Source organism: Eschrichtius robustus, chromosome 4, assembly GCF_028021215.1.
Source record: "Eschrichtius robustus isolate mEscRob2 chromosome 4, mEscRob2.pri, whole genome shotgun sequence".
In the NCBI taxonomy this organism is placed as follows: domain Eukaryota; kingdom Metazoa; phylum Chordata; class Mammalia; order Artiodactyla; family Eschrichtiidae; genus Eschrichtius; species Eschrichtius robustus.
In genome coordinates, this window is record NC_090827.1 from 90,933,530 (window position 1) to 90,950,500 (window position 16,971).

At 36.7% G+C, this 16,971-nt stretch overlaps 1 protein-coding gene across 1 annotated transcript in view; it reads left to right on the forward strand.

The window, feature by feature from the left end:
• ARAP2 (ArfGAP with RhoGAP domain, ankyrin repeat and PH domain 2) overlaps positions 1-16,971 on the forward strand; it is a 196,141-nt gene that overhangs the window by 45,007 nt on the left and 134,163 nt on the right. The window contains exon 8 of the mRNA XM_068541993.1: positions 12,941-13,119. Within this exon, the coding sequence (XP_068398094.1) occupies positions 12,941-13,119 (179 nt within the window). The remainder of the gene's footprint in view (positions 1-12,940; positions 13,120-16,971) is intronic.

Below are 16,971 nucleotides of genomic sequence, written 5' to 3' on the forward strand. Positions count from 1 at the left end.
AAGTACTTCTTGGTACTTAATTATTTGAATAATAGTGGTATGGAAAAATTACTGAATATGTGATATTTGCTAAATGCTTCATTTTCCCAGTAGTCTCATGAGGTTTGTAGGTAGTACAGTTATTATCCTATTTTACACATGTAAGTATTTACCTTTTATAAATTACAACAATATTAGGTATTATGGGGCAATTTTTTTTTTTTTTTAATTGCTGGATTCCTGGAACATATGCCAGTGCATGGCACATGGAAAGTATTCAATAAATACTGTATGTCACTGAAAAACTTCCATTATTACTTGGTATAATCAGTAAATGGATAAGTCCCAACTGCTGCTCACACTGCAGCAAATTTTTTTCAAACTGTGAGTCACTCACTGTCAATTTGTGAGATCAGCGTAGTGGTTTCTGATGGTTCCCCCAAAGTCCCGCAAAACAAAAACCAAACAAATATAAAATACAGTAGAATAAGGAATATCAAAGTGCACTGCCTACAGTAAGTGTAAGTCTCATAGTGTGAAACATACCTATGTATATACTGCCCAGGTGTAACGTAAAAATTGTTTCTCACTTGACTTGCTATTTAAAAACAAATGTCAAGAACTGTAGCCTAGAGCTGGGGTTGGTAAACTGGCCTGTAACCTGAATCTGGCCCGCTGCTTGTTTTCGTAAGTACAATCTTATTAGACCCCAGCCACTCTCATTCATTTATGTTGCCTTATGGCTGCTTCTGTGCCTCAGTGGCAGTGCTGAGTAGTTGCTGCAGACTGTATGGCCAGGAAAGCCTGGGATATTTACTCTCTGGCCCTTTACAGAAAAGTTTGCCAACCCCTGCCCTAGAGTATTTGATATAGACATATGTATTATGAATCAAATGCTTGAAGTTCAGAAAATTATCCACAGTTGTGATACTCAATATGAGACTCTTTTTTGAAATCACAGTTTCTCTTTCTCTGTATTTTCTTAAAACACACGGCATTGCTCCTCTCGACTGGCTATCAGAATGGTCAGTCCTTATGCTCTGGTCTCCACTGCCCGAGCTGATTGCCTGTTTCTTTGAGGTGCTTATCCTCTTCCCGTTGGCTTCTCATAGGGAAATTCACATATGCCACAGAGTCTGCATTTTAGGATAGACATAATAAAGCTTCGACTTGTGTGAAAATCTGTTTAGCCATATTTACTTGTGGCAGTTACAAATTAAACAGACACATTTTATTTAAAGAAAATGTATCAACCCACACATGTTTAAAAGTTACATGTCTACAACGGAACAGTAAGTCCCTCGGGGGTATATAGTTCATCTTTATGATGTAAACTTAGTATATGGAGGGGGTGGAATCAAGATGGCGGTGTGGGAAGACATGGATTTAGCATCTCCCCACAACTAGGGTGCCTGCCAGCCGCTGGTGGGGGACCCTGATGCCCAAGGAGATGGGAGGAACCCCCAAGTGAACCGGTAGGATGTGGGGTGAGTGAGGGGGGAGGAGAAGTGGAGGCCAGACAGGATCGGCACCCCTGAGGCCGCAGAGATCAGGAGAGGCAGGCAGGAGGGGCCCTCCAGGAGGAGCGAGACAGGAGCCAAGGGCAATCGCCTGGCCCACTCGATCCCGGGGAGACCCACTTCAGACCTAGGGACACATACAGACTAAAAGTGAAGGGATGGGAAAAGATATTCCATGCAAATGGAAATCAAAAGAAAGCTGGAGTAGCAATACTTGTGTCTGAAAAAATAGACTTTAAAATAAAGACTGTTACAAGGGATAAGGAAGGACACTACATAATGATCAAAGGATCAATCCAAGAAGAAGATATAACAATTATAAATGTTTATGCACCCAACATAGGAGCACCTCAATACATAAGGCAAATGCTAACAACCATGAAAGGAGAAATCGACAGTAACACAATAATAGTAGGGGACTTTAACACCCCACTTATACTAATGGACAGATCATCCAAACAGAAAATAAATAAGGAAACACAAGCTTTAAATGATACAATAGACCACATAGATTTAATTGATATTTATAGAACATTCCACCCAAAAGCAGCAGAATACACTTTCTTCTCAAGTGCACATGGAACATTCTCCAGGATAGATCACATCTTGTGTCACAAATAAAGCCTCGGAAAATTTAAGAAAATTGAAATCGTATCAAGCATCTTTTCTGACCACAACGCTATGAGACTGGAGATCAATTACAGGGGAAAAACTAAAAAACATAAATACATGGAGACTAAACAGTGCGCTACTAAATAACGAAGAGATCACTGAAGGAATCAAAGAAGTTAGAAAATACATAGGAACAAATAACAATGAAAACACGACAACCCAAAACCTATGGTATGCAGCAAAAGCAGTTCTAAGAGGGAAGTTTATAGCAATTCAATCTCACCTGAAGAAACAAGAAAAATCTCAAATAAACAATCTAACCCAACACTTAAAACAGCTAGAGAAAGAAGAACAAAGAAAACCCAAAGTCGGTAGAAGGAAGGAAATCATGATCAAGATCAGATCAGAAATAAATGAAATAGAAACAAAGAAAACAGTAGCAAAGATCAATAAAACTAAAAGCTGGTTCTTTGAGAAGATAAACAAAATTAATAAACCCTTGCACAGACTCATCAAGAAAAAAATAGGAGAGGATGCAAATCAATAAAATTAGAAATGAAAAGGAGAAATCACAACTGACACCACAGAAATACAAAGGATTATAAGAGAATACTGCAAAAAACTATATGCCAATAAAATGGACAACCGTGAAGAAATGGACAAATTCTTAGAAAGGTACAATTTTCCAAGACTGAACCAGAAAGAATTAGAAAATATAAACAGACCTATCACAATGAAATTGAAACCGTAATTAAAAATCTTCCAACAAACAAAAGTCCAGGACCAGATGGCTTCACAGGCGAATTCTATCAAACATTTAGAGAAGAGCTAACACCAGTCCTTCTCAAACTCTTCCAAAAAATTACAGAGGGAGAAACACTCCTAAATTCATTCTACGAAGCCACCATCACCCTGATACAAAACCAGAAAAAGATATCATGAAAAAAGAAAATTATAGACCAATATCACTGATGAACATAGATACAAAAATCCTGAACAAAATACTAGCAAACAGAATCCAACAGTACATTAAAAGGATCACACACCATAATCAAGTGAATTTATCCCAGGGATGCAAGCATTCTTCAATATACGCAAATCAAACAATGTGATACACCACATTAACAAATTAAGGAATAAATACCATATGATCATCTCAATAGATGCAGAAAAAGCTTCTGACAAAATTCAACATCCATTTATGATGGATGAAAACTCTCCAGAAAATGGGCACAGAGGGAACCTACCTAAACATAATAAAGACCATATATGACAAACCCACAGCAAGCACCATACACAGCGGTGAAAAACTGAAAGCATTTCCACTAAGATCAGGAACAAGACAAGGATGTCCACTCTCGCCACTCTTATTCAACATAGTTTTGGAAGTCCTAGCCATGACAATCAGAGAAGAAAAAGAAATAAAAGGAATACAAATTGGAAAAGAAATAAAACTGTCACTGTTTGCAGATGACATGATACTATACATAGAAAATCCTAAAGATGCCACCAGAAAACTACTCGAACTAATCAATGAATTTGGTAAGGTTGCAGGATATAAAATTAATGCACAGAAACCTCTGTCATTCCTATACACCAAAAATGAAAAATCAGAAAGAGAAATCAAGGACACACTCCTGTTTACCACTGCAACAAAAAGAATAAAATACCTAGGAATAAACCTCCATAAGGAGACAAAAGTCTTGTACTCAGAAAATTATAAAATACTGATGAAAGAAATCAAAGATGACATAAACAGATGAAGAAATATACCATGTTCTTGGATTGGAAGAATCAATATTGTGAAAATGACTATACTACCCAAAGCAATCTACAGATTCAATACAATCCCTGTCAAACTACCAATGGCATTCTTCACAGAATTAAAACAAAAAATTTTGCAATTCGTATGGAAACACAAAAGACCCCGAATAACCAAAGCAATCCTGAGAAAGAAAAACGGAGTTGGAGGAATCAGGCTCCCCAACTTCAAACTACACCTCAAAGCTACAGTAATCCAGACAGTATGGTACTGGGACAAAAACAGAAATATAGATCAATGGTACAGGATAGACTGCCCAGAGATAAACCCACGCACACATTGTCACCAAATTTACGACAAAGGAGGATAGAACATACAATGCAGAAAAGACAGCCTCTTCAGTTAAGTGGTGCTGGGAAAACTGGATAGCTACATGTAAAAGAATGAAATTAGAACACTACCTAACACCATACACAAAAATAAACTCCAAATGGATTAAAGACCTAAATGTAAGGCCAGACACTATAAAAGTCTTAGAGGAGAACAAAGGAAGAACACTCCTTGACATAAACCACAGCAAGATCCTTTTTGACCCACCTCTTAGAGAAATGGAAATAAAAACAAAATAAACAAATGGGACCTAATTAAACTTAAAAGCTTTTGCACAGCAAAGCAACCATAAACAAGACAAAAATACAACCCTCAGAATGGGAGAAACTATTTGCAAACGAATCAACAGACAAAGGATTAATCTCCAAAATATACAAATAGCTCATGGAGCTCAATAGCAAAAGAACAAACAATCCAGTTAAAAAATGGGCAGAAGACCTAAAGACATTTCACCAAGGAAGACATACAGATGGCCAAGAGGCACATGAAAAGATGCTCAACATCACTAATTATTAGAGAAATGCAAATCAAAACTACAATGAGGTATCACCTCATGCTGGTGAGAATGGCCATTATCAGAAAATCTAGAAACAATAAATACAAGAAAGGGTGTGGTGGAAAGAAAACCCCCCTGCACTGTTGGTGGGAATGTAAATTGATGCAACCATTATGGAAAACAGTATGGAGGTTCCTTAAAAAACTAAAAATAAAACTACCATATGACCCAGCAATCCCACTACTGGGCATATGCCCTGAGAAAACCATAATTCAAAAAGAGACACATACCACAGTGTTCATTGCAGCACTATTTACAATAGCCAGGACGTGGAAGCAACCTAAATGTCCATTGACAGATGAATGGATAAAGAAAATGTGGCACATGTATACAATGGAATATTACTCAGCCATAAAAAGAAATGAAATTGAGTTATTTGTAGTGAGGTGGAAGGACCTAGAGTCTGTTATACAGAGTGAAGTAAGTCAGAAAGAGAAAAACAAATACCATGTGCTAACACATATATATGGAATCTAAGAAAAAGAAAATGGTACTGATGAACCTAGTTGCAAGGCAGGAATAAAGAGGTAGACATAGAGAATGGACTTGATGACATAGAGATGGACTCCCATAGGGTGGGAGGGCGAAGCTGGGGCGAAGTGAGAGTAGCATTGACATATATACACTACCGAGTGTAAAATAGTTGGCTGGTGGGAAGCAGCAGCATAGCGCAGGGAGGTCGGGTCAGTGCTTTGTGGTGACCTAGATGGGTGGGACAGGGAGGATGAGAGGGAGGCTCGAGAGGGAGGGGATACGGGGACATGTGTATGCATATGGCTGATTCACTTTGGTGTACAACAGAAACTAACACAGTATTGTGAAGCAATTATACTCCAATAAAGATCTATTAAACAAACAAAAAAACTTAGTATAAGAATTTCATGAACCTTAGTATGAATTATTGTTTGTTAAATAAGTCTTAGGTCTTTAATTTTTGAAACCATGAAAATACTGCTTCAGTGAAAACTGAGACTGTCAACATAGAATTAATGAATACGTTGTTCTCATTGAAAGTCATTTTTACACAGTAACAACTCACATTTTTAAAGATAAGTTTATAAGGGTGTATGTGTGTGTGTATGTATGTGTATATGTATATATATGTAAATGACACATGTGTCTATATATTTAGTATGGAACCTTCAACAAGATACTATATGTATTTTATTAAGTTTTTATTTTATTCCTCCTTCCATGTATACAAATGGTTGGTTAATTTTTATTTGGTGGACACTGAGAAATCAACCATAGTGGCTTATGAAAAACTTGACTTAATGAACTTTAAGCCTAATTAAACTTTGTTTCAATCTAATCAAGAAGCAAAATCAAAGTTTAGAACAGAAAGGGGCAGTAGTTTGACATCGTAACAGAGATGAATTCTTCATTTTTGGTGAAAAGGTTCTGAGTGACCTAAATACACAGCTCCCTTTGTCTCCCCTGAAACCAGTGTCAAGATTTCAAAAATGCTGCATTGTCCACTGGTGTTGTTAAGAGAAGATTACAATTTGGCGTCTTTTCCCCACAAATTTTCTAAGGCTTCAATTCCCCTGGATTTCCTTGTGAAAATATTGTTATTTTCTTACTTGAAAGTTAATTTTATTGAAATAATAACATCTTTAAAATTCTCTTCCTCAACTAGAAAATTTAATCTGATTCCTTTTGTCCTCAAGCAGAATTGTTGGAATTGCTCAGAGGGTTGTAACAGCTAATGATCCTTCAGTTAGTCTGTATGCCCTTGGCACCTGTAGTCACACAGGTGTTGTGTTACTTTAAAAAACAGGTGATGTCACATTTTCAGTGGGCAGTTCTCATAGTTAGAAGGCTTACGAATTCTGAGTGGTCCAAAAATAAACTCAAAATGGCTTAAAGACTTAAACATAAGGCATGACACCATAAAACTCCTAGAAGAGAACATAAGCAAAACATTCTCTGACATAAATTGTACCAATGTTTTCTTAGGTCAGTCTCCCAAGGCAATAGAAATAAAAACAAAAAAAAGCAAATGGCACCTATTCAAACCTGCAAGCAGAGCAAAGGAAACCATAAAACAAAACAAACCAAACCAAACCAAAAAAAACCCCTACAGAATGGGAGAAAATATTTGCAAATGATGCAACTGACAAAGGCTTAATCTCCAGAATACACAAACAGCTGATACAACTCAACGACAAAAAACAAGAAACGCGTTCAAAAAATGGGCAGAAGACCTTGATAGACATTTTTCCAAAGAAGACATACAGATGGCCAGTAGACACATGAAAAGATGCTCAACATCACTAATTATTAGAGAAATGCAAGTCAAAACTATAATGAGGTACACCTCACATTGGTCCGAATGGCCATCATTAAAAAGTCTATAGATAACAAATTCTGGCGAGGGTGTGGAGAAAAGGGCACCCTTCTACACTGTTGGTGGGAATGTAAGTTGGTGTAGACAGTATGCAAAACAGTATGGAGGTTCCTCAGAAAACTAAAAATAGAATTACCATATGATCCAGCAATCCCACTCCTGGGCATATACCTGGACAAAACTATAATTCAAAAAGATACATGCACCCCAATGTTCATAGCAGCACTATTCACAATGGCCAAAACATGGGAACAACCTAAATGTCCGTCAACCAATGAATGCATAAAAAGATGTGGTACAAATATACAATGTAATACTACTCGGCCATAGAAATGAACAAAATAATGCCATTTGCAGTAACATGAATGCAACTAGAGATTATCATACTAAGTGAAGTAAGTCAGAAAGAGAAAGACAAATACCATATGATATCACTTATATGTGGAATTTAAAATATGGCACAAATGAACCTATCTACAAAACAGAAACATACAGACATAGAGATCAAACTTGTGGTTGCCAAGGGTGAGGGGGTTGAGGGAGGGAAGGATTAGGAGTTTGGAATTAGCAACTGCAAACTATTATATATAGTATGGATGAACAACAAGGTCCTACTGTATAGCACAGGGAACTGTATCTAATCTCCTGGGATAAGCCATAATGGAAAAGAATATTAAAAAAAGAATGTATATATATGTATAACTGAATCACTTTGCTATACAGCAGAGATTGGCACAGCATTGTAAATCAACTATACTTCAATTAAAAAAAAAAAAAAAAGAATTCTGAGTGGTCATTCCCTTTCGAGGGCCATTTTCAGTACCAGCCCTCAGCTGCAGATCCCATGTTTCTGTCCACCTTGCTAGTTCTAGAACCTGGGAGATAGGCAAGTGAGTTATTCTCTTAATTTTGTTTCTGTACAACATCATACAGCCCTCCAGTGACAGCTATGAAACTGCAAAGCTTTTTTCTTTTTTTTTTTTTAAGAACACTTGGGAATTTGGGATAAGAAACATAAATTCCCCTTACTCCCTTACTTGTTTTGGGCAAACAGACTTGCCTGTTTTGAAATCTTCCTTGTTTTTAGAAGCTAGGGGACTTCCCAGGTGGTACAGTGGTTAAGAATCCGCCTGCCAGTGCAGGGGACACGGGTTCGATCCCTGGCCCGGGAAGATCCCACATGCTGTGGAGCAGCTAAGCCTGTGCGCCACAACTGTTGAGCCCACGTGCCACAACTACTGAAGCCTGCGTGCCTAGAGCCCGTGCTCCGCAACAAGAGAAGCCCCTGCAATGAGAAGCCCACGCACCACAACAAAGAGTAGCCCCTGCTCGCCCCAACTAGAGAAAGTCTGCGTGCAGCAAGGAAGACCCAGTGCAGCCGAAGATAAATAAATAAAATAAATAAATTTATTAAAAAAAAAAAAAGGAGCAAGGCATGGAACATTTGCTATCTGGAGGAAGAGCCAGGGGAGTTGGAAGTTCTCTGTTGTGTACTTTGATTGCCTATCATAATTTAATAGGCCACAAACTTTGGCATCATCATCGAATCTTTTCCTACCTCGCTCACATCCAGGTCATCAGCAAATCTTACCAGTTTGACTTTGGAAATATGTCGGGGTTCTGACCAACTGTCAGCACCTCCACCGCCGCCTCTCTCCTACAAGCCACCATTTCTATCTTTATGATTGTCACAACCTCCCTTGATCGACTGCAGGCATATTTTCAGTACGGTTGTCAGAGCGATCCTTCAACAAGAAAGTCAGGTCCTGTCAGTTTATTTCAGATGCTCTGTCATGTTTCCAGCTCACTGAGAGTGAAGTACTGTGATGTCCAGAGTCCATGCATGATCTGGCCCTGGTCTCTCTGTCCTTGTTTCCTTCTGTGCTCTACCTCATTCACTGCATTGCAGCTACAGGGGTCTCTTGTCCCGTGAGCATGCCAAATCTGCTGTTGCCTTGGCCTTGGCACTTTCTGTTTTCTGTATCCCGGAAGGCTCTTCCTCCAGTCCTCCTCCTAACTTGCTCCATCACTTCCACTTCCTTTAGGCTTTTGCTTAACCATCACCTTCTTTCTGAGCCTTTTTCTATTACCCTATATAAAATAGCATTTTCTGTGCCCCTCATCCTGTGCTTTATTTTATCCCATTGCACTTGTCACCGTATAATATACGTCTACATTTTATTGCCTTCCTCCTTTCACAAGAGGGTAACTTTCTGGAGAGTAAGGCCATGATCTGTCTTGCTCACTGCTTCATTCCTGGTATTCAGAATAGGGCTTAGAACATAGTAGGCTCTCAGTAGACATTTGTATGAATGAATCATTATCAATTTCAAGAACAACACTGGTGTGTAATAATTCCTTCTCTAATATTGATCATGGGTTACACTGGGGAATCTTTAGTTAGGTTATATTATATCAAAAGTTAGGAGTACATCCAAACTTTGTTAGATTCTTTTATTAATGTTTTACGTGGCACTTGTGTAGTAACCCCTCCTATAATCAATCCTTTTTTACTAATGAATTTGCCTAGTGCTAAATCCAGTAGTCCAGAGGATGTTAAGTCTCTCCTGTTCATTTTTTATAACCTGTTTTTTTTGATTTGTACACTCTGAGTTGGCATTCCTGAAAACCTCAAGAAATAATTTGAGGTTTGAGGGGATTGCTAGCTCCTTTTTTTCTTTTTCCAACCTGGAATGCTCTACTCTGAGCAAAGATATATCAACATCAGAGCATATTCTCAGAGGGAATAGTGCTTAGCACAGTGCTAAGATCAAAATAGATGCTCAATAAACACTTGTTATTGGAAAGAATAAAAGTGTCTTGGTGTGAAGAGCAGGCAAAAGCCAGCTTAGTATCCAGCTTTGCCTTTGCCCAAGGGGAAATCATTATTTGTTTTGGAATATTGTGACTTGTCAGAGCATGTTCCCCATGTTCAAGTATGCACACTTTGCAAAGCCAAATACCAGTGACACTTGTAATCTCTTTCATTGTGTTTGAATTGTCTGTATCACTGTTTATCTCCATTGGTATGGGTAATTAAATATAAACCGAATGTTACTATTCAATCCTGTTCTTCATGACTGTTTACTTCCTATTAGTAAATGAGGCCCTCAGGAGCTAGAGAATTCTTCTAGGCTATAAGGGCACCATTTGTTGAGATGCAGCCATAATATACTTAAGTCCAACAGTTAATGCAATTGCCAGTTTCAAATTATTTCCTGACAAACTGAGATATATGCTAATAGTAGTCTGGAAACCACAATCACTTTGGCCCTGTTCATTAAATTATGACCTACATTTCAAAGTCAGTGATTTATATGGATTAACATAAACAAACAGAAAACATTATATACCATTTACTTGGAAGGAATATCTTGTGTGTACTTAATGATCGCAAGTAATCACCAAGTAGAGTGGAAGGTCTTTTGCTGTTACTGAAAATGTAATAAATTATTACAGTGCAGTCTGTTTGTGTAGATGTAAAATGTAGAGTGGCTACTGTGTATTGACATAGGCTTAGTTACCTGAATACTTTCATGTCTTTTACTTTGTAATGATGCTGGGGAAACTTGAGAAATATTTCATCCTGATATATAGGAACAAACACTTATTGAGGATTATGTAATACCTGCAATAAAATATTGTTGAATGAGTTTTTAATAAATACTTTGCCCTTGGTCATTAAAGACACAACTAACTGGTTTTAGTAGTTTTCAAGGTGAGAAAGAATGAAGATACTTTAAAAATTAAGACTTGTATTGTAAAATAACTCTGGATCCATGCTGGAATGTAAGCAAGTCTAATATGGAGACTTATTTCAATCCACAATGACATTATTTCTAACCAGACCTGTCTTAGAAGGATCTGAGATACCAGGCAATTTCCCGAGCTTGGGTCCTGCTTACTCTTTCCTTCTCAAAAAAGTTTCCTACCTGGAATTTAGTCTGTTTTGTTTGTTTTTTCCTTTTTACCTTAATAATCACTTTTCCATTTGTTTTTTGCTGGCCCATTTTCTAGCCTCCTAGAATCAGTTATACCTCAGGTGTATACCGTTTCTTCTCCTTTTACATTAAACATTTATCCACTGGCATGAGTCTTCCCTTGTATAGATTACCTTCATTCACATATTGCTATCAGTCTGCCTGGATACTCATGCCAGGGAGCTGAAAACCTCAGGTGGTTCTGTTAATACAACCTTCTACCTTCTTTGGTCGATTCATGATACCCAGCTACCTTTTATTCTGAGTAATTAATTCATTTTTTGGTGAGCACCTGTCAAACATATTCAAAACCAAAGCTATTTTTTACTCTCCTTAATATCTTGACTCTTCATATGTTTCCCTTTTCATTGTATACTTTAAGTCTCTATTGCCTTGTTCCTGACCTCCAAGCTTCCAGTTTGGTCTGTCATCTGAATCATGTCCCTTTCTTGCCAAGAATTTTGAAATGGTTTTCTTTTGCCTCCATAATGAAGACCAAATTCCTCACCTAGGCACTGTAGGATCTCCAGCCATATTTCCCATTATTTCTTTGTGAGTTCAAAATTATAAATATGCTCATTCATAAATTAGTCCCTGAGCAGATGTTTGTCGTTTCCGCCTTTGGTCTTGTGTTTCCTCTGTTTAGAATTCTGTTTTGCTCATCCTCCTCCCAAACTCCAGTTTTGTCTTTTAAATTGCTCCTCATCCTCAAGAGCTCACACAAATATCCTTTTTTTTTTTTTTTTTTTTTTTTCTCATAGTGCCGAGGACAATTGTCTGAGAATTAAAACATTTGATTCTCCTAATTTTAATACTAACGTGCTATATGACCTTCAGCAAATCACTTACCTCCACTGAATTGACTCATACATTATTTGATACCTTTTGCATGACATTTATAGTAATCTGTGTTCCATTATGTGTTCATATCAAACTTGACTTATAGCTTTGATTGCTCTTTGGGGACTGGATCGAATTCCTATGCCTGTAACACAATGTGTTGTACATAGTTGAAGGTCACTTTGTGGAAAGAGTGAGAGAACTAAGTTTTAATTCAACAGATGAAGATGCTATTGTTAGTGAATGGAATGGGTGAGTGAATATCAAGGCAAGCACACTCTTGAGTAGATTCCAAGTGCCTGTTAGAAAGTAAGCTTTTCTGGATATTTTAGTAACTGCATTGCTGGGTACAATCTGTTACCTGTTCAGTAGCCATATTACTTTCTTATATTAAAAGAGACAATCCAATCTCATGAATAATCTAACAGAATGCTACTTAGATGTTAACATGGATACACATCATCTGGAGATGTTCTTAAAATGAAGATTCTGATTCATCAAGTCTGGAGGGGGGTCTAGGATCTTGCATTTCTATTAGCTGCCAGGTGAAGCCAGTGATATTGGTTACAGGACATCTGAGTACAGGCGGCCCTCCATATCCTTGATTTCCACATCTGAGGACATTTTTGATCCCTGGTTGGTGGAACCCTCAGTTGATGAACCTGAGGATGCAGAGGGCTGACTGACTGTAAGGGACTTCAACATCTGCAGAGTTTGGTATCTGCTGTGGGTCCTGGGACCAATCTCCTGTGGATGCCAAGGAATGACTAATAAGTGTTATTTCTTTTCCCTAACAAAATTGAGCCATTTGCCCTGCTGACAGTAGCATTTAGATTGCGGTTCTGGGAAAGAATCTGTAAATGATCTGTTCCAGAGAAAGTCAATCTCTTTCCACATTTGTATGTGTTTATAACTTACTAAGCATATGTATTTTCTCCTGTCTATTTTCAGAGGAGAGAAATGACTGGATCAGCGTACTGTTAAATGCACTGAAGTTACAGGCCCTTTCCTCGCAGTCTCAAGGAGCTGTTGCACCTGAGAAATGTGGATATCTTGAACTGAGAGGCTATAAAGCTAAAATTTTTACTGTGTTAAGTGGAAACAGTGTGTGGCTTTGCAAAAATGAACAGGTGAGCTATGTTACAGTGATTGCAAATTGTGGTTCCTTACACTACAAACATGACAAAACTACATTAACAACAGTGCTTTGTTTGTTAGACTGAATTTTCTCAGTTCCACCAGCATCAGGAAGGTAATCTACACCAAATTTGAGACTGGACATCACCCTTTGAAGGAACTGAGGAAATAGAATCATGAAAATTAATTTTTGAAAAGTATTCTTAGCTGAAGTAACATTACAAACTACATGAGAGAATAATTAAGAACCAATTAACCATTACAGCCGTTGTTGAATAGACCTCGTTCTGCACCTGTTGTTATTTCTTTTGTTTTGTGACAGAAAATTATAGAGTAGGCACAGGTAACATATTTTCTTGAGTTTACAGGATTTGGGGTTTTTTTTGGTTTTGTTTTTGTTGGTTTTTTTGGAGTAGATATGTTGCTTGCCGAGGAGATAATTGACAAGAGGCAAGTGATTGATATACACACATACACACCCATGCATACACACACATATCACATATATAAATAAGATAGATTGTTGGGATATTAAATTTGTTAACATCAAAGGACTCAGTAGAGAATTTAAATGTTTTGAGGAGACTGATGTTAGTTTTAACAAATTCTGTTAACTACATTTGATTCTGTAGACTTCTTTTTCTCTAACATACCTGGTTTTTAATATGTATAAGAAAATTATTTTCTTACCCCTTTTTAGGAATGAATTTTTAATCTTTCAGCCTCGAATGTATTAGATACTTAGTCATTATTTGTGGAATTAAGCAGTGTGTTTTGGATATCCAATCTAACATGAACTTATTTTGTGATCAATTATAATGGGTTACGATAACGTGAAATATAAATGCTGACATTTTTCATAACAGAAGATAGAGACAGCAACTCAAAACAAACAGTAGTTTCAAAAAAATTAACTATAGATCTTTATCCAAGTCATCCTCTGAACTTCAGTGTGGATTTATTAATTACATTTTTAAGGATAAGATTTCTTAGCCAATTAACTGTGGAAGGCATCATTGAGCACTGTTGGTATATTAATAACGTGGAGAGAGTTAGCATATTCCTCAAGAAGGGTGGTGATGTACAGCTTAATAATGTGTATGAATTGAATATGAACATTTTCAGTCTGTGAAGATGCTTAAAACTTAAAAAAAAATTGGAATAAGGTTAAAAATGCAAAATTTGCATGTATCAGAATGGAAGTTACTCTGCCAAATTAATTGAGGTATTCATTTTTTACTTGCACAGACCTGATGGACTTCCAATTACTAGTTTCATTATTTACATTAGCTAGATTGTCTGGGTTTATGTTATCCTCTAAAAGTATATGTTTTTAAAGTTTTATTAATACTTTCTGGTTAGCAAAAAATTATAAGAAATTCTTGCTTTAATAATAATTGAGCATGAAGAGCATAATAATGACCACCATATGTTGGGTACCAGGTACTGTGCTAATTCATTTATAAACATTCCCTTTTAATCTTCCCCACAAATGTAGGAGGAAGATATTCTCATCCATGTTTTATAGATGAGGAGAATGGCAATTAAGTAACTTGTTTAAGGATTACAGTTCATCCTGCAGAGTTTAATTTACAACAAGAACTTTATAACTCTAAGCCTAGCTTCTTAGCCACTATATCAAAGTGTCTTTTTAAAGTGTATGTTGAAAAGAAAATTTCTGGCTTGTGACCTTTTAGAAATAGACTAAGAATTCTTTCCTTGAATAACTTAGTTGCCTAGGAGGTTCAGAGTGTGCATTCAGTAAACATTGTATACCACGTCAGGCACTCTAAAAATGATGTGTTTACTGAGGAGAACACAGTCTTACCTTCCAGGAGGAAAAGTCAGACAAGTCAGCATTTATGGTGGATGGTGAGCTCCGTGCTTTATTAGACTTGTGCAGAAGTTACAGAGAAGGGCAAAAAGGGCATCTAATGTAGTCTGGGAATTAGAAACACTTCCATATACAACTAATCAATATTATCTCCTTAAGAATTAAAGCATTTATGCTGGACCCCTCCTCATCTTTTGAGAAGTAAACCTATGTTTGATGAATGTATATTTCAAGTCTGTTTTCAATGCTTTAACATGCCCGTATGTGCACCCTTAAAAAGTGCATACTGTTGTTTGTATATGTGGTCTTAAAAAAAAAATTGCATCGTATTATATAGAGCCAGGTCTTAAGGCACTTGGTCTTGAGTCAAGTCTTAAAGAATTAGTTGGCTCAAGACCAGATGGATAAATTAAGGAAGGCCCTTCATGTTTAGGCCCTGACATACCATTCCAGTTTCATCTATTTTTACATCCTTGTATATGTCTTTCTCTCCAGAGGAAAGTTGCTCATGGGTTTTCTTACGTGGTTGAGCAGACTGTGGAAAGAACTTGGGTGACAGGCTAAATAAGGAGTCCTTCTGAATACAGAGGGCTTTAAGCTAGTGTTTTAGGAAAAGCACTAAAAGATAGTAAAATAGTTAGATGTAACTTCTAAAAGTTTTATACACACAACACATGAAGTAATCTTATGGTTTTTTTAAATGATAGAAAAAAAAAACTAATCGTAAAAATGTAAGAGGTGTTAGATTTGAATCTCTGTATCTTAATTTGTATTGCATCTAATTTAAGTCCAAGAATCAAAGCTTAGTTTAAAAAAAATTAAAATAGTGATTTTTATTGCCCACATAACTTACAGTATAAATAAAATAAAAAATAAAACTGACCTACATCCCCCTCACATATGAACTATTTTCATTTTTCTTGCCTCTATTTATACATAGTTTTACTAATTTACTTTGGAAGTTTCTCCAGAGGAAGTAAACAAACAGTGGATAGAGGTGGAAGGGTAACTGCTGCAGCATGTGTTGAAGAGTTATTAAAATGGAAGATTGGAAGCTTATTTAGAGCAAAGAAGATTGGACTGGGCTGTAGCCATTCTGGGTTTTCCTTCTTGCTCTGCTACTGATTGGCTCAGATAATTAAGCTAATCTCTTCTGGTTTGAATGGCATCATGTGAAGAAGAGAGTTGGATTACTATCTCTAAGGCCATTATTTAAGTTGCATGTTAAAATTCCAGATATCTGGGCTCATTCCAGACCCATTGACTTATTTCTGGGGACAGGGGTTTGAATCTGTATTCCTATAAAAAAGCATCCCAGTTGACTCAGTGACTGCTGATGCAAAAAACATACACAGTAAATCACTGCTTTATGGGTTTTTCTTCTTTAAAAATGATAAGCATCCAGCTAAAGAAACGAGATATTTCTGGAGATGGAAAATGTGTAAAGATCTTCTGTGACAGCACTGAGTGCTGCTTTTAGTTCATCATCCCTAATCTTGGGGTTGCTATACCTCTTTTTGAGGTTAACTTTCACTTGGAAGTGTGTCTTTTTCCTGATCAAACACTTTGAAATGTGCAAATGTTTAAGTGGAAATTTAAGAAAATCATTTTTTAGTGGTAATAACTTTTTAAATAGTTTTGAAGAACTATTACTAATAACTTGTGTATGGTTCTAAACTATAGCTACTGTTTTGGGGTTTTTTCCTACAATCTCAATTTTTATATAAAATTTAAATTTTTCAGCTTATAAATTATATGATAACTGCTTAATTCCTTTTTCTGCATACAAACTTTTGTTACCAGAGCGTGATCTGTTGGAAAAATTAAAACTCCATTTGCAAAATCAGCATACAGGAAAGTGTTTGAAAAACAATTTGAAAATGTTATTTCCCATAAGTTCCTTTAACTCTGTGTGTATGTCTGGAAATTTACTCTAACTTTGTGGATTATTGTTTATCTTTTCTAGTGCTTTTCCTCTACTTCCAATAGGTGTCCTTAATATTCCATGTCA